We start from the raw sequence: 23,075 nt of genomic DNA, 5'->3' as shown, positions 1-23,075 counted from the left end.
ACTCTGGGGTTGAGGCGCTCATCTCGCTCTTTAGGCCGAGTTAGTTGGCGTTTGTCCACAGACAGCTTCTGAGTCATGTGGCCAGCATGACTAAGCCGCTTCTGGCGAACCAGAGCAGTGCAAGGAAACGCTGTTTACCTTCCCGCCGGAGCGGTACCTGTTTATCTACTTGCACTTTGACGTGCTTTCGAACTCCTAGGTTGGCAGGAGCAGGCACCGAGCAACGGGAGCTCACCCCGTTGCGGGGATTCGAACCGCCGACCTTCTGATCAGCAAGTCCTAGGCTCTGTGGTTTAACCCACAGCGCCACCCGCGTCTCTCAAACAGTTACACACAAATACATACAAATACAATAATGTGAACGTGAACAATGCAAGTGATAGAAATCCAAAACATTTCCTTCCCTCGTTCCAGCAAAGTCTGTATTAATATTATTTTTGCTTCATCCTTCTTAGGCGACAACTAATATAACCCCACCACAAAGTATTTCCTCTCCCTCTACACATCAAATGTGGATGCCAATTTGATGGTCTTATGTCTGGAATAGCAATGAGCACAGCTAGGAGGTCTTTTTTCCTTTTCTTTTTACACCTTCGTGCTGCGAAAGGGCTGCAGCTTGATTGGGAAGAGGGTGGAGTGGAAGAAAAAAGCTTCAAAACCAGAAAGGACCCCTTCATCCTTTTTATCATTTCTTTATCAGAGAGACAAGACAAGCACGGAGACCAAAACTTTCAGATCTGTTGGAAGCATCTGTGTGGAATTATTTGTTGCTTATAACACTCACCCCCCAATGCAGTCCCTGCAAGCAAAAGCCGCTATATATGAGGGGGAAATAGAAAAGCATACAGTGCTTTTAATGCTGAGCAAAAAAGATGGGGTGGGGGTGTCAGAGGGAGAAACAAGCAAACCACTACTGACACTGCCCACTCAAGAATTTAGTAACTCCAAAATTCAGAGAAAATGAATAGAAACAGAATCTAACAGGGCTGACATCTCAATGTTACACAAGCGCATTTTCCATGCTACCATGGAATTGGGGTTTTCAGTCATAAAATGAAAAGACAAAACTCCCAGTTCTAACCCACGATAACCCATAATCTAAGCCGGAGTGGACAACCTGCTTTGACCTCCAGATATTGATGGATTCCAACTTCCCTCTGCCCCAGCCAACACAGCCAATGGTCAAAGGTGATGGAAGTTGTAGTCCAACAATAGGACCACAGGTCACCTGCCTTTGCTCTAAAGCCCTCCTCAAGTTGTCTTCACCTTCCACACCTAGAGAGGCAGGTGCAAAAATGAAGCCTCTTGGGTGCAGGACTCTCTGCCTTTAAATAGCCTCCTGGCCTATTCTCTCTCCCACTTTAAGAAAGTATTAAAAAGGCATTGTTTTATCATTTGCTTTCTCGCTTGATTTGGCATTGCCCCCTCTTTCCAGGTTAACTTCTGCATTCTTTTTGCTCTTTTTGCACTCTGTCACTCTCTCACAAAATAGGCAAATCCCCCCCCTCCCAATCTCTCCAACTCCCTTGTCCTTTTGCATCAAGCTTTTTTTCTTCTTCATTGTGAGCCTGAGTGTAGGGACATCATGAGTTGCATCCAACTAAGGTCTACTCAGAGAAGACCCACTGAAATGAATGAACCTAAGTTAGTCATGTTAGTTAGTTCATTATCAACTTCAAAGATTAGGACTAGCACAGGATACATAAACACACCACATAAACAATAAATGAATAAAAGGAGATTCACCTTATTTAAGTTAAGAACTTGCTAGCTTTGACATGCATTACCTAGTGTGTAGAAGGCCTTTTTACCGTATTTTTTGCTCTATAAGACACACCAGACCATAAGACGCACCTAGTTTTTGGAGGACAACAAGAAAAAAAATATTCTGAATCTCAGAAGCCAGAACAACAAGAGGGTTCGCTGCACAGCGAAAGCAGCAATCCCTCTTGCTGTTCTGGCTTCTGGGATAGCTGCTCAGCCTGCATTCGCTCCATAAGACGCACACACATTTCCCCTTACTTTTTAGGAGGGAAAAAGTGAGTCTTATAGAGCAAAAAATACGGTAATTTTATTTTCTTTTTAACAGTAACCACAGTGAGCTGATCAGCGATAATGAGTTTTAACCTCATGCAACTTGAAACTTAGAGCGGGCAGTTGCTCCTCCCCTGCGATCATTAAATGGTACCACCGCTGCTGACATCACCATCCTGAGGACCAAAACCCAGGAAGGGTCAAGTCAATCACTAGGAGCAGTGTAGAAATGCAGTATTGCTCGTGGAGAGCAGCGACATCATGAATATGGATTTCAGACTTTATGTCATGCTTGGAGGAAATAATCTGATCTAAAGTCCAAATGATCTCCATCCAAGGATAAGGTTTATATTCTAGAGTTCCTTTTTTATTTAAAAAAAAAAACTATTTTAAGGACAAGACAGCCAGTCCCTCCAGAAAATTAATCATTCATCACTAGAAATTTTCAACATTCAAAAACACCCAGTTAGTTAGCAAAGGTACAACATTCCACAAGAAGGCAAGTATCTCCTCTTCCGAGAACAGAATACGTGAGTAGACAGTTAAACCACCAGGCAGAACATACCAAGCCAATCTCTCTCCACTGGAAGGTCACCTCCAATGGATCTTGAGAGACAATCAAAACACCTGCCAAAAACTCAGAGTTAAATGCCTCCTTCAGCCTTTGCTTTGGCTCCAGAATACAAATACTGATGGCCCCACATGATAAATTGGAATTAATGTAATAGAGGAAAGCTGCAGCAAAGACAAAGGTGAGCTTCCTATTCTCTTGGACGGTGCCCAAGAGAGATCAGACCCTGAGGAAAGGACACCTATTTATATCCAGTCCCTGGTGGCAACCCAGTAAACACAATCAACAAAGAGTTCTGTGACACTTCCAAGACTAACAAATTTATCGAGGCATAAAACTTTTGTAGGACAGAATATGTGTTCTACTCTGAGGCTCTGGCCCAGAACAGCTTGTGCTAAAATCAATTTGTTAAGAAGCCTTTAAGGTGCTACAGAACTCACAATTTTTATTTTTGCTGCAAAGGATTAATATACATAGTCACCCCTCTGGAATTTGTCACTGGTCAACAGAACACTTAACATGACTTCCTTTTCATACATTGGAAGGAATGGGAATAAAGTCTACTTTCCACAAAGCCACCAGTAACTTCTGCGACGGATTAAACTCAGGCATTCCACCACATCATGCAATACACAAGCTGGCTTTAAGGAATCATCTTTAGCGTACTTCCAAATGCTAATGGACATCCTAGGGGAGTAACCTTCAGCTTTTCCAAAGCCAAGGAAACACCTTTAACATGCATTTGGTGAGACATTTCTTAATTTTCTTTTACCATATTATTATGGCGATAGTCCTGCTGTTGTGATCTTAGATCAGGTTGTAACCTAGTCGTGATCCCTGATCCGCGAACTGGTGACCTGTTGTCCTAAGATACATTCCACTCAACAGATTGCTGAATTGTTGTGCTAATTTGCTTTGGCTTAGGCCTGTTCCCAGATAACTGCTCTCTCTTTGTTCACACAGGCCAAACTTTGGCAGAAATAGTCCTCAGATAACATAAACCTACGCATCCATACCATTTCACAAGTCTTCTTTGCTACGGACCACATCAAGTTAGGAAAAGCCAGGCCTACCTTTTTCAGCTTGCCACTCTTGGTGCCCACGAAAGCCAGGGAGTGGTTCTTATAGACATAAGCAATGACGGACGTCATCCTGTCCTTGTCTTCTGTTAAGACGGGGAGTCCTCTTACCATTTCGGATACTCCGAGTGGGGCATTCATATCCAGGCCACAGAAATTATCGTCAATTGTTAACAGCTGCAATGAAAGGGAGAGAGTGAGAGAGAATCTCTGTTAAGGGGACAGGTTGGTCTGCTGTGGGAAGCAAAGAACCTTTCTAATTTCTCAAATATTTTGTGAGTGGGCAGTGAACAACAGGAATTGTTTTGATGGCCACAACTGAAGCTAGCCTTTCTCTTAAAAAGAGCACTGAGCAATAGGGTGGTGCCTATCAGAAAGGTAAGGTCTCAGTTTGTGGAATGCAGGCGGTGCTGTGGGTTAAACCACAGAGCCCAAAACTTGCCGATCAGAAGGTTGGCGGTTCGAATCCCCGTGACGGGGTGAGCTCCCATTGCTTGGTCCCTGCTCCTGCCAACCTAGCAGTTCAAAAGCACGTCAAAGTGCAAGTAGATAAATAGGTACTGCTCTGGCAGGAAGGTAAACGGTGTTTCTGTGCATTGCTCTGGTTCACCAGAAGTGGCTTAGTCATGCTGGCCACATGACCCGGAAGCTGTACGCCGGCTCCCTCAGCCAATAAAGCGAGATGAACGCCGCAACCCCAGAGTCGGCCACGACTGGACCTAATGGTCAGGGGTCCCTTTACCTTTACCTTTATATATGTTGGAAGCTGCCCAGAGTGGCTGGAGCAACCCACTCAGATGGCAGGGTATATTATTATTATTATTATTATTATCCCTATTTTCATCGAGGGATGCTGCAGCTGTCAAGGGAGAAGGAGCAGAATGCTAGCTTTGCTCCTGGATCTGTGGTTCAGCACATCCCCTGCAGCTCTGCATCCTGACATCGGCAGCTGAGTCCTCTTGCTGACATCACAGGGGATCTCTTGGCATGAGATGCCAGACAAGGATTAAAGCCATATCCTTTTTCCCTCCTCCTGATTCCGCATGCACTAGGGAGCAGTCCAGGTGCCAACGAAGCCTGAGCCATTGCCTAGCAATGGGTGGAATGAGCCTCCACTGTCCTTTAAACATCTGCTTTAAAATGTACCTCTCCAGATAATTGCGATCACAGCCAAATCCACATTTTGGGAGAAGTCCTAGCTGAAGGATTAGCACCTCCTCCTGCCGTCCCTCCTCGCTTTCACTTTGGCAGTCCATCTGCCCCTACGTCAGAGCTTAGCCAGGCCTCTTGGAAAGGGAGACCTATTACTGAATCCTACAAAAGCCCCTGCCTCGGGGACTGGGGCTGCCACTGGCCAGCTGTAAATCTGTGATCAGCTCGCTTTATCCCTTCGGTTACTCGGGGAACTATAATTCGCTCATTTGATCGCTGTGCTTCTTCCAACATCAAACATTGCCTTGCGGGGAATGAAAGAGCCAAGGTGGACTATTGAGATCATCTATTAGTTCAACCCTACTCTTCAATGCAAGGGCTTCTAGCCAATGTTGGTCCTACTCAGAGGAGACTCACTGAAATGAATACACATGTATTAAGGGGTTGTTGGGCTAAGTGACCCTCATAGTCCCTTCCAACTCTATGGTCCTGTGATTCTACGGCTCTAATTAGGTTTATTAATTCAGTTGGTCTACTCTGAGTAAAACGTTGTTGGATACAACCCTGGATCTGCAATGCAGGATGCAACTCACTCACAGAAACATAGAACTGCAGCGTTGGAAGGGACCACTATAGTCATCTAGTCCAACTCCCTGCACACTAATTACAGAATTCTTCATTTGCCTGTGCAAATTCATTTTGTTAAGTATTTGCTGAGAATTTCATTGTGCAACTTTTCTTGTGTCCATCCTTTAAGTGGGGTGGACACAAGACTTTTTAAATACAGGCAGCAACCGTTTTAGGCGCAACTGCACATGTGCGCATCACACCAAACCCGAAAGTGACCTGAAAATGTCACAGAAACATCACTAAAAAGGGTGGGTGGGGATGGGGCATTGTGTTCTTCAATTGTGCTTCAATTATATGCAATTTCGCGTAATTTGGGAGTTGGCAGTATACTACAGTTATACCTCGGATTACAGACACTTCAGGTTGCGTTTTTTCGGGTTGCGGACCGCCGAAACCCGGACGTACTGGAACGGGTTACTTCTGGGTTTCGGCGGCCGCGCATGCGCAGAAGCACTAAATTGCGCTTCACGCATGCACAGATGCACCAAATCGCAACCCGCGTGTGTGCAGACGCGGGTTGTGAACACTGCGGGTTGCGGACGTGCATTCCGCACAGACCACGTTCACAACCCAAGCGTCCACTGTACTGGGTGATTATTTTAGTGTTTTAGTTTATTGCTGTTTTTAAACTGGCTGCCACACTCTGCCTACAGAGAAATCACTGACAGTTCATTTGGCAGTCAACCAATGCTTCCATCCTGCCAGCCCATGGAATCATCAGGTGACCTCAGAGAGCCAATCCCACACTGCTGCCTCTTCCATAGCCCCAAGGTCTGCGCACTCTCTCAGTTTGGGCAGTTCATTGCTGAGAGACGATGTTGAAGTATTCCCATATGCTCCTGAGTTACTTCTCTGCCTGCTCATCTTTTCACTCAGAGTACTTGCCACCTCTCCATGGAAAGGGCTTGGATCCTGGCACCCAAGAGTTTGCTTATTTTAATAACATTTATTCAAAGGTTACACTACAGCTTTGACCGCTGCCATAATATCACAGAATGATCACTCCAGTCCTCAATCCCGCATCACTGTCATGTTGGCTTGCTGAATATCCTCACTAGGAACCCAGCTACCAATCAGGATGGCTAGACATTTTCAATCAATATATCCCCTCCACAGACACGTCTGTGATGATGATGATGGCATTAAAATATCCTGTCTGTCCTTCTTCAATAACATAGAAAAAGGGAGACCAGATCATGTCAAAGGTGGTTTTTAGGGTTTTTTTGGTGTGCTTTTTTGGAAATGCCTTTGATTAGTCACTGATGGTATGTAAGGCATTCTGATGTTATCAATTCAAGCCTCTGTTGGTATTCTAAAACAGTGTTTCCCAACCTTGTGCCTCCAGCTGTTTTTGAACTACAACTCCCATCATCCCTGACTAGCAAGACCAGTGGCAAGGGATGATGGGAATTGTAGTCCAAAAACAGCTGGAGGCACAAGGTTGGGAAACACTGCTCTAAAATGGCCTCAGCCCAGTATACCTGAAGGAGCATCTCCACCCCCTCCACCTCCAGCGTTCTGCCCAGATACTGAGGTCCAGCTCTGAGGCCCTTCTGGCAGTTCCCTCCCTGCAAGAAGTGAGGTTACAGGGAGCCAGGCTGAGGGCCTTCTTAGTAGTGGTGCTGGCCCTTTGGAACGCCCTCCCACCAGATGTCAAAGAGATAAACAACTCCCTGACTTTTAGAAGACACCTGAAGGCAGTCCTGTTTAGGGTAATTTTTAATGTTTGATGTTTTATCGCTTTAATAATAATAATATTATAATACTGTAATAATAATATTATGTTGGGAGCTGCCCAGAGTGGCTGAGGAAACCCAGCCAGATGGGCGGCATAAAAATAATAAATTATTATTATTATTTGAGGTGTCCTCCCATCGCTGGGCAATAACTAGTCTAGCTGCTGTGGACAGGAAGGAAATTAATTCTTTAGATGTAAGGGTAGAATTTGGGGTCAAATCTAGTGATAATATGGCAAGTGCCGAATTAGGAAGGATAGATGGTTTGGTGATTTTGGAGGCCAGGTAAAAAACTTTTCGCCGAAAGGCATGGACCTTTCACCCAACAGTTAACGTGAAAACGTAACTCCGGTCTTATCCCACTGGTGCCCTCATTCCATCAGGTCTCCAGCAAGATAATGGAAGTTGGATGGGGAGACACCGTTCAGAGCTGCATCCTAATCGCACACCACATGTCATCCGTGCCAGCGCAGCAGTGGTTACCGTGCAATTACATGCCACTATGTATAAGTGACAATGCAGTTACAGCTACTTTACCAATTACAGGGGAATTGCAACCCTGAAGCTAAGAGGTTTTTCACTCAGATGTAATTTAGGCAAGAACAGAAGAGAGAATGAAGTTGCTCAAATTTACTGGGAGTTGTGTCTGTGGCTGCTCAGGTTTTTATTTTTATTTTATTTATTTTTTTGCATCAGATCAAGGAGCGGTGTCAAGTTTCCAGAGAACTATAGAATCTTAATGTGCCACAGACTTCGTCGCCTGTCTTTGCTATCACCACACTTCCCAACATATGGCTTCAGGCAATAATATAGCATGTACCATGCGTCGTAAAATGTGCAATTTCCTGGAAGGAAGGCTGCATTTCTCTTAGACCAAAGGTTTCCTTCCTGGTGAGTCAGGCAGGCCTTTCATGGGTTACGTTTCATGAGCAGAAGCAAAGACCGCGTTAGTTTTCCAGGAGTAAAGTACATTTTTTAAGAGTATTTGATCCGAGGCGGCATAGAACTCCTTTTGGGGCTATATCAGCACTACAAACATATCAAATGTGTACCTGCTGAACTGCCATGGCTGCCAGAGAACCCTAGAAATTGTAGTTTAACAATAGTGCTGAAAATTGTATGTTGGGGAAATATTTCCAACACCACAGAACTGCAGTTTCCATAGTTCCCTGAGTAGTTGAAATAACCATTAATTGTTAGTGTGTGGCAACTCTTCGAATATCATAATTGTCTCTTCTACAAGCGAAACATAGCAAGCTTCTTCAACCTTTCCACATAGTCATGTGAGGGATTGTTTCTCTACCACCTTTCAGAAAACCATCTGCGCTCTCTCTCTCTCTCTCGTAGGTAAAAGGTAAAGGTAAAGGACCCCTGGACGCTTAAGTCCAGTCAAAGGTGACTATGGGGTGGTGGCGTTCATCTCGCTTTCAGGCCGAGGGAGCTGGCATTAGTCCACAGACAGCTTTCCGGGTCATGTGGCCAGCAGGACTGAACCACTTCTGGTGCAACAGAACACCGCGACAGAAACCAGAACGCATGGAAACGCTGTTTACCTTCCCGCTACAGCGGTACCTATTTATCTACTTGCACTGGCATGCTTTCGAACTGCTAGGATGGCAGGAGCTAGAACACAGCAATGGGAGCTCACCCCATCATGGGGATTTGAACCGCCGACCTTCTGACTGGCAAGCCCAAGAGGCTCAGTGGTTTAGACCACAGCACCACCCGGTAGGTAGGGTAGCAGGGAAGGCTTAGAAGAAGCTTGGCTTATCAACTGGCATAAGGGGCAGGATGGTGTGTTCCAAAAGCAGAAGCAGCTGTTGCTTTTCAGAACAAGGAGGCGTGCACTGTAACTGCAGCTACATTAGCAGGTGGAATGTAGAGCTGGAAGTAGGGACGAGCAAGCCTGTCCATTTTGGTTTATCTCAGCTTCCCATTTGTCCAGTTATAAGTTCAGTTTCCCACATTACCATCTCAGTTCGACAATTCAAAACCAAACAAAAAATCCACGTTTTTGTGTTTTTTATCTTGTATCTTGATGCTGTGAACTGCCTTGAGGTGTTAAGATGAAGGGCTACATACAAATGAAACAAATAAACTGCAAAATTCAGAGGAGTACGAATTTTGTAGGATAGCTGTTTCACTTCTTGCTTTGTTCCAGAAAGTGGAAAATGAAGACTGAATCAAATTTCCCCTTCAGTCTTAGCTGAAAGAGACATCGAGATACAATCCAAATGCTACTCCTCTTTTAAAGATCAAGTGTGCCCAGAATGAACCCAACCAATTACTTGCTGGGTCCTTTCACAGAGGCAAATAGTGGGGAAGACACTTGTCTCCCTTTTCCGGCACTCCACAGCAAGAAAGTTCTTCATAAGTGCCAACCCAAGTCGTTCTGGATGAAGTTTCTTTCTACAGCTACCTCTTTCCATCGCACCCTGGAGTTTTGCACCATGCCATCCAAATCCATAGTTCCCATTTCAGGCTTTCAGCTCTGTTTGTGTCACCTGCAAATGCTCAGGTACCGTCATTCCGAATCCATCATACGGAAGTGAACACACCTCAAAGCAAGCCCAGGTGCAGCTGGAAACCTGGCACTAAGGCAGCCTCTACCGAAGAGCAATTAGCATAATTATTATTTTGTTTTGCAGGCAAAATTGCGACTTGGGCTCCTAAGCGCCTCGGCGCGTGTGACAACAGTGCTTGATAAAATTTCAAAACAACAACAGAGAACGTTCTGCTTGGCATTTCTGGAGCATCTTGGCCCACCTTGAGATTCCTCAGCAAACTGGCAAGCATCCCTGAGTTATCCTGAGAAGGCAGGGGTGTAACGAGGCAGCTGTTGCTGTGGCAAGTGCTGCAATGAAGGTGCCTATCGGGCCATTCACGAGTTAAAACTCTGATCCTAACCATGTTATGTCAGAAGTAAGCCCTATGGGTTTCAATGGGATTTACCCCGACATAGTTATGTGCAGCTTTAAGTGGGATGTGTGCAGCATATTCCCATTCATTTCAACAGGTCTCTCTTACACTAAACATTCCCAGCATAGGGGGCCCTGACAGGGAACATGAAAAACCTCTGCTGTTTGCAGTAGGTAAAGGTAAAGGGACCCCTGACCATTAGGTCCAGTTGTGGCCGACTCTGGGCTTGCGGCGCTCATCTCGCTTTATTGGCTGAGGGAGCCAGCGTACAGCTTCCAGGTCATGTGGCCAGCATGACTAAGCCGCTTCTGGCGAACCAGAGCAGTGCATGGAAATGCCGTTTACCTTCCCGCCGGAGCGGTACCTATTTATCTACTTGCACTTTGACATGCTTTCGAACTGCTAGGTGGGCAGGAGCAGGGACCGAGCAACGGGAGCTCACGCCGTCACATGGATTTGAACCAACGACCTTCTGATTGGCAAGCCCTAGGCTCTGTGGTTTAACCCACAGTGCCACCCGCGTCTCAGCTGTTTGCAATACCTCTTCTCTTATTTCGGTACTTAATACCCCCATCAGTGCAAAATTGCACTTCTCTATGGGACTCTTATCTATGCATGTGGGAATACGATTATTATTGTTTTTTAAGGATAGGTGATCTTATAAGCTGTTGTTCTGCAAATTATTGCACATCAAAACATTAGTGTGCATGGTTCCCAACTGGAAGGTACAGAGACTGAGTTTAATTTTCACACTGTTTCTGTTTTAGAAAGAAAATCTCTTAACTCCGACCTAGAGGAGGAGCTGTGGTCTTTTCTCTATCGAACTAAACCTCAGAGAGGATTGAGAAACATCAAGGTCAGGCACAGGCAAACTCAGCCCTCCAGATGTTTTGGGACTACAACTCCCATCGTCCTTAGCTAATAGGACCAGTGGTCAGGGATGATGGGAATTGTAGTCCCAAAACATCTGGAGGGCCAAGTTTGCCTATGCCTGATGAAGGTTGAAAGCCTCTTTAAGGCCCTGTGTGATATTAGAGAGATGCCCTGCGCTTCTTCTCAGCCTGGAACAGGTCCTCAAACCTAGTTTGGAAAGGCTCGGAATATGGGAAGAAAGCTAATTATGAGTGCCTTTGAGACTGAGCGCGAAGTCTGGGAAAATCAGAACCTTTTTTAAAAAAAGAAAAAAATGTGCTTGCCACTGGTTGCAAGCAATTATGCAGGCTTCTGACATTGCCAGATCCGGGGTGCTTCTCTGTAGCTGTGATGATGCAACTTCCACTGTCAAGAAAAAAAAAACCCTCGCTGCATCCCTAGCCCTAAGCGATTTCAGACGGCATCTGCTAGGATGGTGTGTGGGTGTTACTTCTGTTTTAACAAAGTACAAAAACTTGTGAAGTCAAGCAGAGTTCCCACCCAAACCCTCCCTTTGCAGATGTCACAGCCCTGGGGTCGGAGAGGGATTTGGCTGGAGCTAAATCCAGTTGAGCCCATTACCACACTGCTCAACAGAATGATTATTGTGCAGAACTCGAGTCACGCCGCAGCCCCCAGACCAGCGGTGCTTTAAATAGCACCCAAACGTCTCTGTGAAGGAGCCTCTGATACTTTGCTTCCAGCTCCCCGGTTGTGTTTCCTTTTCACTTGGTTTAAAGAAGAAGGGAAGGGGGCAAAAGAGCCTCTTGCGTAACGATTCCCTTCAGCTTACTAACTGGCAAAGCAACATAATAGCAAGGCGATGTGAGGTCAGGTTTGGCTATAAGCGGCATGTAAACAACAGCACGGAGGAGCATGCAGGAAACCGCCAGCAAGGCCACATGTGACAAAAACCTACTGAACCACATACGAAAGCAGCCGGGGTCCCCTGCAGCAATGCCAGGCACAGCATCTAAAAATCAACTCCTTCCCAAGTAAATCTAATCGGTCGCGAGGCGTACGACGAAGAATTACTTGCAGCTGCCAAGGGAAAGCTCTGAAAAACTCGGGCTGGGGAGGAAGGTTTGGGGAGAGGGGAATGGGCAAAGAAGGCGTCCCCTGGGCAAAGTTCACCTGCACGAGGAGCTGATTAGGATCACCGTCCTGTTCTGGGCGAGAACGTATCTGCCCCGGGGTGGTGGGCCAATCGCACAAAGAGCAGGCTTAATATAGGCTCCGCAGAGAGGGCATCAGGGAGGAGGATTTCGCCTGAAATATCTCAGACACAATAGCACCAGTCAGCCGCCCCAGGCCCTGTTCCACCCTGAATGAGCATGTTGTGTGAGAAGGGTCAAGGGGGGGAAACAAGAAGTCAAGGCACAGCGATGCTTTAAGTTGGGAAGGCTTGGCAAGCGGCCAGTTAAAGGGGCAGGCCAGTTTTCCCTCTGCAATGTCTTATTTGAGAACACCATCATCCTCACATCCATCAGCCTCACTCAGAAAGCCTGGAGACAGAAGAACCTCTTAGAGGTGGCCTCGTATAGGCAGCGTTTCATTGCTGTTCAAACAGGCATTGCAGGCTTACGAAGCGCTATGAAAGCTTGCAGACCTACTTGATCCGAAATAACGGTGAATCGAAGCATGCACAGTACAGGCAATGATAACTCTGCTGTTCACCCTACAACTTTGTCGAAATTTACTGCCTGCCTTCAGTTGTAATTGTCTCTATGATCTCAGACGGGGCTGACCCAGAAGCACTTTCCTGCACAGAAATCTTCCATTTGTTATAATACTTGAAGCCAAAATGAAAAAGGCGTAAAACTAGTGTTGAGCTGAAAGTTCTCAAAGGATAACTTTCAGCTCAAAGTTACAGGGAGCTTAAGAGGGTGAAAGGGGAACCAAAAGTGCTAATTTCATAGAGTTGTGGAGTTAGAATCATACAATGCAGGAATATGGAGCTGTCCCATACAGGGATTGAACCTGCAATCTTGGCATTATCAGTGCCATCAGAAGAAGAAGAAAAAGAAGAGGAGGAGGAGGAGGAGGAGTTTGAACTTGATACCCCGCCTTTCACTCCCCTTAAGGAGTCTCAAAGTGGCTAACAATCTCCTTTCCCTTCCTCCCCCACAACAAACACTCTGTGAGGTGAGTGGGGCTGAGAGACTTCAGAGAAGTGTGACTGGCCCAAGGTCACCCAGCAGCTGCATGTGGAGGAGCAGGGAAGTGAACCTGGTTCACCAGATTACGAGTCCACCGCTTTTAACCACTACACCATGCTGGGTCTCAGTGCCTAACCAATTGAGCTATTCAGGCTCCCAACTGCCCCCTTGCTTTGCTGCTGCCAGTTGTGCAATGACAGGTCCCCTTGATCCCAGTTCCACCATTGACCCATGGAGGATCTGAATTCAGAGGAACTCCAGGTCACCCAGGGAAGAGCGCTTAGCGCCCTCTGCTGCACCCTCCCAGCCTGAGGACATGGCTCTCTCTGATCCTGGGGAAGACTCTCTTGTGGCTTCTCCTCCTCCATAGCCACAAATGTGACTGCGGAACCAGCTATGGACCCCCAGAGAACTGCAGCCAGCCATCCCTGGGTGGTGGAGTCACTGGAAGGAAAATACCCTGCCAGTCGTTTTAAGCCCTCGGTCCTTCACTGAGACATCATCCATAGCCTAGACAACATATTCCATAGCTCTGCCAACAGGGCCTACTGGGAGCTGTCCAGCATTCTGACTGGGACTTAACCTACCCTGGTGGGACTTGACTTGCCCAGAATTGACCTGAATGGAAGAGCAGTCCTTTCTTTTGTCTGCCATGGATAGCCTTTGCCTCCATGAATTTGCCCAGTCCTCTTTTAAAGCCACCCAAGTTGGTGACTTCTCACTACCTCTTCGTTATATATATTTTGGGGTCCAGGTGAAAACGTTCCTTTTCAACCAAGCCTTTGGCTGATTAATATTCTACAGCCTTTTAAATGTGTCTGTGGAAAGAGGGGGTTTGCTGTTTTGTTTTAATTATTTACTTGTGTTTTTATCTTGTAGCTTATGCCGGGAACTGCTATGAGATCCTAGGACGAAGGGTGGTGTATAAATTTAATTCAGTCAATTAATAATACAGGTGGGAAGAGCACGGTTGCACTTGCAACAAGTGCATTAAAATCCAGTCTCTAAAAAGTCCTGAATTCACCTCTTTTCTTCATTTGAATTTATACAACTGGCCACACAATTGTATTTTATTTTTAATGAGGCTTCTAGGCTTCTAAACCAGCTGTTGCCAACCAGGAGTCCTCTAGAAGTTTTGGACTACAAATCCCATCAGTGCTCCCACCAGGGACTGATGGGAATTGTAGTCCAAAACATCTCGAGGGCACCAGGCCCACCAAGACTGTTCTAAACTGCAGGCAACCCGTCTTCCATACACAGCATGTTCCTCCCAGCTGATGAGAAAACAGCACAGCATGGCTGAGCTACGAACTTCCCGTTTGACTGGCTTGACTCTAGTAGTCACAGCTGCCATTCTGGCTCAGCAGCGAAGCGTTCCAGCTTGCTGCAGAAACTGCAGACGCCGGGGCTTCAGCTTGATATTTCACTCTCTTGGTTCCCGCCCCCTGCCCTTCCAGCCTGAGCAGCAAAACGCAGCCCTGATCCCTTCCTCCTTTGCAGTTATTTGTGCTCATGCCGCACTCCATTGCAGCCAGGGACAAGGATGCAGCCAGTCGGAATAGAGGCCCCGGACGAGCCATTACTCTGAGAAGGGAGTGCAAAAAGCCAGGCGGAGGGACATGGATGGTTTCCAGAGCCATTTGCCGCTAAAGCAAAAAGGTGGAGGAGAAAGGAATAGCATGTGTTAGGTGAATGTCTGCTTGGGTTTTCAACAGGTGGGCCCATTGTACGCAACAGAAGGAGACTGGCAACATGTTTTTGGCACGGGGCATGCAAAAGCTCTCACATTCTTGGAGCAATTCAAAATTAAATGTGTGGCCATCTTGACTCTGAAAAGCCCTTTTAGCACTTATTCAAAGAAGCCCTGAGAACAGGGACAAAGTGCTTGTTCTAAAAGCAGTAGCAGCTGCATTCCCCATTGCTTTGCCCTGAGGAATAGCCCAGTCGGTAAAGCATGAGATTTTTCATCTCAGGGTCATGGGGGTGAGCTGCACATTGAGTGAAATATTCCTACATTGCATGGGTTTGGACTACTAGATGATTCTCGTGCTGCCTTCCAACTTACAATTCTATGATTCTATGATTCTCAGTGTTTTCCCTCTGCTTCTTCAGGCCCAAGCTGCCAGGATAAGGACAGGAAGCATTGCCCTCGCTCTGACTTGACTTCAACGTCATCCTATCTAGGAAATCAGATGTCACGAAGCCAACTCAGAGGGAGGGTAGCCATGTTTTAAAAGGGTGCTAAGCAGTGGCAGGGAGCAGCAGGTTGCAGCCGTGGACAGGAGGCAAACACTGAGTGAAGAAAGTCATCAAAAGGATGGTTTTCATGTTTTGTTTTACCCACCTCAAGCTCTGTAGCCTGGTGACTACATTGCCTCCCTTCTCTGCCTGAGACCTGGCAGCCTTCTCATCCTTATCCTCTAGTGCAGCGGTTCTCAACCTGTGGGTCCCCAGATGTTGTTGGACGACAACTCCCATCATCCCTGAGCTCTGGCCTTGTTAGCTAGGGGTGATGGGAGTTGTACTTCAACAACATCTGGGGACCCACAGGTTGAGAACCGCTCCTCTAGTGCTTAGAGTGCTGGACTAGGACCTAGTGAACCATGAAGCTCACCGAGTTACACTGGGCCCGACACTCACCCTCAGCCTAAGCTGCCTCACAGGGTTGTTGTGAGGATTTAAATGGTGGACAGAGATCCATGTATGTCACCTGGAGCTCCTTGGAGAAATAGGGGGCATATAAATGAAATAAAGAAATAAAATAAAGCTGGCAACCACCATTACGTGTCCAGAGGAGGGCAACCAAAATGGTCAAAGGCCTGGAAACGATGCCTTATGAAGAACGGATAAGGGAGCTGGGCATGTTTAGCCTGGAGAAGAGGAGGTTAAGGGGTGATATGATAGCCATGTTCAAATATATAAAAGGATGTCACATAGAGGAGGGAGAAAGGTTGTTTTCTGCTGCTCCAGAGAAGCGGACACGGAGCAATGGTTCCAAACTACAAGAAAGAAGATTCCACCTAAAGATTAGGAAGAACTTCCTGACAGTAAGAGCTGTTTGACAGTGGAATTTGCTGCCAAGGAGTGTGGTGGAGTCGTCTCCTTTGGAGGTCTTTAAGCAGAGGCTTGACAACCATATGTCAGGAGTGCTCTGATGGTGTTTCCTGCTTGGCAGGGGGTTGGACTCGATGGCCCTTGTGGTCTCTTCCAACTCTAGGATTCTATGATTCTATGATTAAGATATCCCAGAATGCCCTGCTTGGAAGAGCATAGGGGGTTGGGGGTAGAGAATGGCATCCCTGAACTGCCATTCCCATCTCCACTACCACAAAGGGGGAAAATGGCCTTCAGAATAGGGCAATCTGGGGAAAAGAAAAAATGGGTGGTACCGTATTTACCGCTCTATAAGATGCATTTTTCCCCCTCCTAAAAAGAAAGGGGGAAAATGTGTATATGTCTTATGGAGTGAATGCAGGCTTCACGGGCTATCCCAGAAGCCAGAACAGTGAGAGGGAGTGCTGCGCAGCGCTCCCTCTAGCTGTTCTGGCTTCTGGCGTAGTCGCGCAAAGCCTCTGCAGGGCAGCAGGGAGCATTCATCCCGCTCCCCTGCAGAGGCTTCGCTCAGCTATCCCTGGCTTTTGCAGGAGGTGGAGGAAGGGACAGAGTGCGTGGCTCTGTCCCTTCCCCCACCTCCCAGAAAAGCCCCCAAGAGCCGCACTCCCTTTAAAGAGCTCTTGCGGGAGGTCGGGGGAAAGCCAGGAGGCTTGCTTTCACTGAAGCAATCGTGCACCGATCCTGCTTGCTCTCCTGGCTTCAGGGATAGCCCCGCAAAGCCTCCTGAGTGAAGAGGGGGGAGTGCTCCCTCTTCGCTCAGGAGGCTTCTTATTTTTTGTTTTCCTCCCTTAAAAATTATTATGGTCAGGTGCGTCTTATAATGCGAAAAATATGGTATCTGGCTGCCGAACTTTTGAAAATGGGGCTGCCGAATGGAGGAAGTTGGCGGTTTGACACAGTTCATAAGAATTCCCCTCCCAAACTGCACCCACAGACTTGCATTATGTGCTCCCCCCACCTTACTTCCATCACCACCATTCCTGGCTCAAAGGACAACTGAGGGTTTCTAGTTAGCATCCTGACTTACTGCACTGCTGCAGCGGATATCCTTCACTTTAAGCCAGGCCAAATCCAAAGTGCCTTCGCCCCTATAGCAGGACTGCAGCCTGTTTTTGATGCGGTCGTTAATTCTTTTCAGAGCAAAGATGCACAAGGCCGACTCATCCAAGGACTTCATCTTCCTCTTCTGCCCCTTGGAGAAGACGGTGAAGAGGACGTCATCCTCCGGCCTGATGCCCAGTGACCTGGCCAAAATGGCTCCTGCCTTGGACAGGTAGGCCGCCTGCAGCAATCGGTATTCCACCCCGTTCTTCTCGCAGCCAATGGGCACTTCGACATACGAGTTGAAGGCTGTGTCCTCCTTGCACAGGCGGACCAGCTTGGAGGTGTAGACTTGCTCCTTAGTGGTGGAGCCCGGAGGAGAAATCATCTCGGGCTGGAGGGTGAGAAAGTAGACAAAATTACCACTGCTGAAGCCATAGATGTAGTATATGTCGAAGTCAGGGATGATGGTGAACGTATCCGACGGGATCTTGATCATGGAGGCCACAAACTCATCATGGAAAACGTAAGCAAACATCCCTTCTGCCTCAGAGTTCTTGGGGAGCTTTCTGCTAGAAATTGTGGGGAAGTACTCTGGCTTGCCATCCACTGCGGTAGCAATGAAGAGCTTGTCGTCCATGTTATTGTAAGAGACTATGACCCCAAAAACCGAGCCGCTCTCATTCACCCCAGAGAGGTAGTGTTCCTTGTTGTGGAAGGGCTCTCCGAGCTTAAACAGGTCATCCAACCTCAAGAGTTTGCAGATGCCCTGGTACAGGCTGCCGCAAGCAATCAGCCTGTTCTCCTTGTAGTCTATGAGGAGCATCTTGTTAATGTTGTTTGTGGACTTCAAGGGTTCGTTGCAAGGCTGGACCAGTTTGGGAGGGTAGCACTTTGGGTTGTCGCTATCCGGGCCCGTCTGGTGAAACGTCAGCATCTCCAGATCGCTGGAGAGTTTGTAGATCCAATTGACGGCCCCCAGGTAGATGTTGCCTCTCCTCTCGTCCACCACCAAGTGGTTGAAAAGCACGTCCGCCGTTTCCACAGTGAAGGTGAGGAAAGGTCTCTTTGGGTTGGAAGGCTGCTGCCTCGTGGTGGAAGGCAGCATCACGGCGCAGGGAAGGAGGTGCAAGAGGAGGCAAGTCCACCTCCACGTGTCTCCCGACATGGTTACCAAAAAAAAGAGTTTTGTATTCCTAGAGAGGCAGGAAGTGACGTTAGAGGTGTGAGCGTTTTCAGAGTGCCGACCCTCCGGTGGAGATTATCCTAAGGGGGAAAGGGGTGGGGGAGAGAGAGGGGGAGAAAGAAACATTATTGAGAAGCATGTCCCCAACCTCCCTACTTCAAAAACCATGCCATCATCAGAGAAAGCTTCTTTAATTGCTAATCCTCGCCTTTTCATCTCTGCAGCAAGGCTGGCACAAAGGGAGCCCCCTCAAACGATGAGATGCCAAGGCAGAATAAGCAAGCAGCCAGGCTCGTTGTCAAAACAGCAGAGAATATACTAGGAGGGCGAGAAAAGCAGGCGGAAGTACAGATTAAACAAAGCGCCTTTCAGGGCAGCAGCCTAGTACCATGAAGAGTACTAATGGTACTATTTAGGTGTTAAAGGTAAAGGTACCCCTGACAATTAGTCCAGTCGTGAATGACTTTAGGGTTGCGGTGGTCATCTCACTCATTTCGCAGACAGTATTTCTGAGCCATGTGGCCAGCATGACTAAGCCACTACTGCTGAAGTCAGAGCAGCGCACGGAAACACTGTTTACCTTCCCGCCAGAGTGGTACCTATTAATCTACTTGCACTGAGTGCTTTCGAACTGCTAGGTTGGCAGGAGCAGGGACCGAGCAACGGGAGCTCACCCCGTCATGGGGTCTCGAACCGCCGACCATTTGATCGGCAAGCCCAAGCAGCACAGTGATTTAATCCACAGCATTAAGCAGGTGCAAATCCTCCAGCCATAAGCCATAGTTGTCCCATCTCCTGGTGCCATCCCACCTAGATGTGGTCCTCAGAGCTCCGCCACTACCATCACCTGTCCCAATCAGCTCCAGAAACCCAAACTCCTCTCACCTGATCTCCACCTGCCTTGAGCCATGCTTCTCTAGCTGCACTTTTACATGGAAGTGCACAAGAATGACTCTAAAAGTGTAAGTAAGAAAGATGACCCAGTTATACTTGGGTAAATCCAGGAAGAGGGTCACCATATCAAATCGCACGCATACATGTGCAGAAAATTCTGCCAGAGCTAACCACTGGCTGTGTCCTGTACGCCTGTATTTATTTATTTGATTAATTTTCATTTCATTTGGTAATAAAAACAACAACAACCCACAAAGCAAAAAAGGGTAAAACAAAGTAAGAATTAAAAGTGGTTAAATAGCTGTTTAAAGTGTTTGAACAACAATTAAAATCAGCAATAAGCTAAACATGGGTTGAAAGTTGCTACATATCTGTCTAGGCGTGTCAAAGCAAAAAAGAGTACAGTGGTACCTCGGGTTACAGACGCTTCAGGTTACAGACTCCACTAACCCAGAAATAGTACCTTGGGTTAAGGACTTTGCTTCAGGATGAGAACAGAAATCGTGCTCCGGCAGCGCGGCAGCAGCTGGAGGCCCCATTAGCTAAAGTGGTGCTTCAGGTTAAGAACAGTTTCAGGTTAAGAATGGACCTCCAGAACGAATTAAGTACTTAACCCGAGGTACCACTGTACAGCAAAGGGGCATGCCTGATGTCAACAGGCAGAGCGTTCTAAAGTTTGGGTGCTGCCACACAGAAAGATTGATTTGTTATGAATGTGGGATGAGTGTGTATGTCACTGAGAGTGCACTCCCTCCAAAATAGTGTGCAGAGAATCACAATTCCCTATTTATTGCACCCATATTAGACAAACACTTGTGGCATCCATACTTTCTCAAGCCTTCCAATGCAAATGTGTGATCAGCTGTCAGGAAGCAGCCATGCCTTCACAAACATAACTTGGAAATATTCCTTTCCTTCCTTTTTACTCATCGCTGCACCCACACAATTCTAATAATAGTAAAGATCCCCATTCAAGTGAATGCGGAGTATTGAGTGACAGGGCTTTGCACAGGCAGGGAGAAGCGACGCAGAGGCACCACGGGGTACCTGAGATATAGCGCGCCTTCAGAGCAATTGGATCACATTCACCATATGCCCAGCGCCATCCATGGAGCAACAGGTGGCTCAGGATTCGGCTCCCCAAAGCAAGTCATCAGGTATTTGCTGAACGGGGAGAACCTGCCAAGCTCTCTTGCTGAGTCTCCAGCACAGCATCTCCCAAAATGCAGAGACAAAGAATTGTAGCGCCTTCAAAACGCTCGTGGCTCATATCCGAGTACAGGGAAATTACAGCGCCTCCGTCAAAAAAAACAAAACAAAACAGCTAATGTGATAGCAATACCCAGCCTATCATTGCACGGCGCTCCGAAGAGACTGATTAAAAACAAACACCAAGGAAACAAAAGATAAAGAGCAAGGCAGAATGAGGCCGGAGGCTTCCGGATTCTGCCGCTTTGTTTATTTCCAGACAAAACTCAAGCCAGCCTTCTACAGCAGCTTTGAAACGAGAGCAAAGAGGATGTTTGTAGGAAGACAGGAAAACAGAGGTGGCATTAGGAGTGTGTGGAACCACAAAGAGAAATGTCACCTTTAGTATCGAGGGCCGGCCAGACCATTAGCTTTGCTGAGGCAGCCGCCTCAGGCGGCAAGTTAGGGAGAGCTGGAAAGGAAAGAGAAGGGCGTTCTCGTGTGGTTTTGCCTTTCCTTCTGCTGCAAATGCCGCAACGCGAAGGTCTCACCGCCACCAGCCTGGGCAGAGTTCAGGGCCTGCCAGCTTCTCAGACTGCCTCCAGTCACCTCAGGTTGTGGCTATCATAAAACTACACTCTGCTCCATAATCCTTTGCGATTACAGCAGCCAGCAAAACGTCACCTAAACAGATGTTGGAAGCAAATCTGGGTGTCTCTCCTTGGACAGAAGATCCCAGGTAATTTTATGTTATGAGCCACCCTGAGATCTACGGGTATAGGGCAGTATACAAATTGAATAAACAACATAAATAAATAAAAATCCCCTGAATCTTATACTGTAAACCGCCCTCTGATCCTCGGATGAAGGGCGGTATATAAATTTAATAAATGAATGAAATAAATAAACCTCCATGGCAGGCTAGGAGAGAACCCTGCCTGAAACCTTGGAGAGCTACTGCCAGCCAGTGTAGGCAATATGAAGCTAGATGGATGCAGAGTCTGACAGGCAGCTCCCAGTGTTCACATGAGTGAGGCCAAAGAGAGTTTCAGTATGAAAACTTTCCAGCGGGGTTCTGCCGACCACTAAGGTTCTTGCCAGTTGCCACCTAAAGCAAAATCTGTTGTGGTTTTTGAAAGGTCCGTCCCCGGGCAAAACTGCTAACACCTGGTATGGTTTTGAACGTCCCTACCTGCAAAAACAGGAACTTCTCTATTGGACACTTAGGGACACGGGTGGCGCTGTGGGTTAAACCAGAGAGCCCAGGACTTGCCGATCAGAAGGTCAGCGGTTTGAATCCCCACAATGGGGTGAGCTCCCGTTGCTCGGTCCCTGCTCCTGCCAACCTAGCAGTTCGAAAGCACACCAGTGCAAGTAGATAAATAGGTACCACTCCGGTGGGAAGGTAAACGGTGTTTCCGTGCGCTGCTCTGGTTCGCCAGAGGTGGCTTAGTCATGCTGGCCACATGACCCAGAAGCTGAATGCCAGCTCCCTCGGCCCATAAAGCGAGATGAGCGCCGCAACCCCAGAGTCGTCCACGACTGGACCTAATGGTCAGGGGTCCCTTTACCTTTTTACCTGCAAAAACACAGGCAGAGGGCACTGGGATGGATCTGCTGTGAGATTTCAAAGACGTGTGTGGTGCGCTTCTCAAAACGCCGGGGAGTGTACTGTCTCGGGGTGCCCTTGAGCAAACATCGCAAGCGAGGCCACAGCGCCCGGGATGCATGCTTTGCTGAATTCTCATGCTGCAAAGCACATCCCATCTCCCAAGCCGCTTGGAGCTCTTTAAAGCAAAGGGCTGAGGCGCTCGGAGGAAGCAGCCAGCTGTGAGCATTTTATTGGTCACGTTTGAACTGGCTGGGTAACCGCACAACGCTGATTAAATACCCCGAAGTCATGCGCCGCACTGTAGCAGACACAGCAAGAAATCTAGCCTGGCACTCTTCCCATGCTCCCTTGGTGGTGGTTGTGTGTTGTTGTTTTTCACCCTCTCAGGAATGATTCTCAGGGCCTTGGCTCTCGCTGTGGTAAATCTGCGCCTAGGCTGTCCCATTTAAGGCTGCAGTAGAGGCCTCACAAGACTGAGGCAGATCCCCATAAGCAGAATAACTTCCACAATGAAATAATAATAAGTTCCGGCAAGTTCCGGATGAAAACAAGCCCTGTGTGGAGGGAATTCGTTTGTATGGAGGAATGTTTCAGTCAAAACATCTTTCGGCCTCAGGTGGTGTGGCCCAAACGACACGTTTGCTACCTTAGTGAGAATTGTTGGGGTTTCCGGGCAAATTTCAAAAATAAACCACTTCTTCAAGCAGTGCTTAGTTTAACTATGGAAGAGAAGGAAGCCTCCATGCTAGATGGCTTTAAAAGATGATTAGGCAGATTCCTGAAGGAGAGGGCCATCAATGGCTACTGGCCAAAATGGCTTTGCTGTGCCTCTACAGGGAGAAGCAGCT

The 23,075-nt window shown here is 47.4% G+C and overlaps 1 protein-coding gene across 1 annotated transcript in view; it reads right to left on the bottom strand.

Annotated features, from left to right (window-relative positions):
• PLXNA4 (plexin A4) overlaps positions 1–23,075 on the bottom strand; it is a 621,967-nt gene that overhangs the window by 546,169 nt on the left and 52,723 nt on the right. Inside the window, exons 2-3 of the mRNA XM_081879604.1 lie at positions 17,334–18,613; positions 3,679–3,861 (exon numbers count right to left, since the gene is read on the bottom strand). Of these exons, the coding sequence (XP_081735730.1) occupies positions 3,679–3,861; positions 17,334–18,515 (1,365 nt within the window). The 5' untranslated portion in view covers positions 18,516–18,613. The remainder of the gene's footprint in view (positions 1–3,678; positions 3,862–17,333; positions 18,614–23,075) is intronic.

The sequence above is a fragment of the Podarcis erhardii genome (assembly GCF_964252035.2).
Source record: "Podarcis erhardii genome assembly, chromosome: 10".
Classification (NCBI taxonomy): domain Eukaryota; kingdom Metazoa; phylum Chordata; class Lepidosauria; order Squamata; family Lacertidae; genus Podarcis; species Podarcis erhardii.
This window is presented reverse-complemented; position numbering and strand designations above follow the sequence as displayed.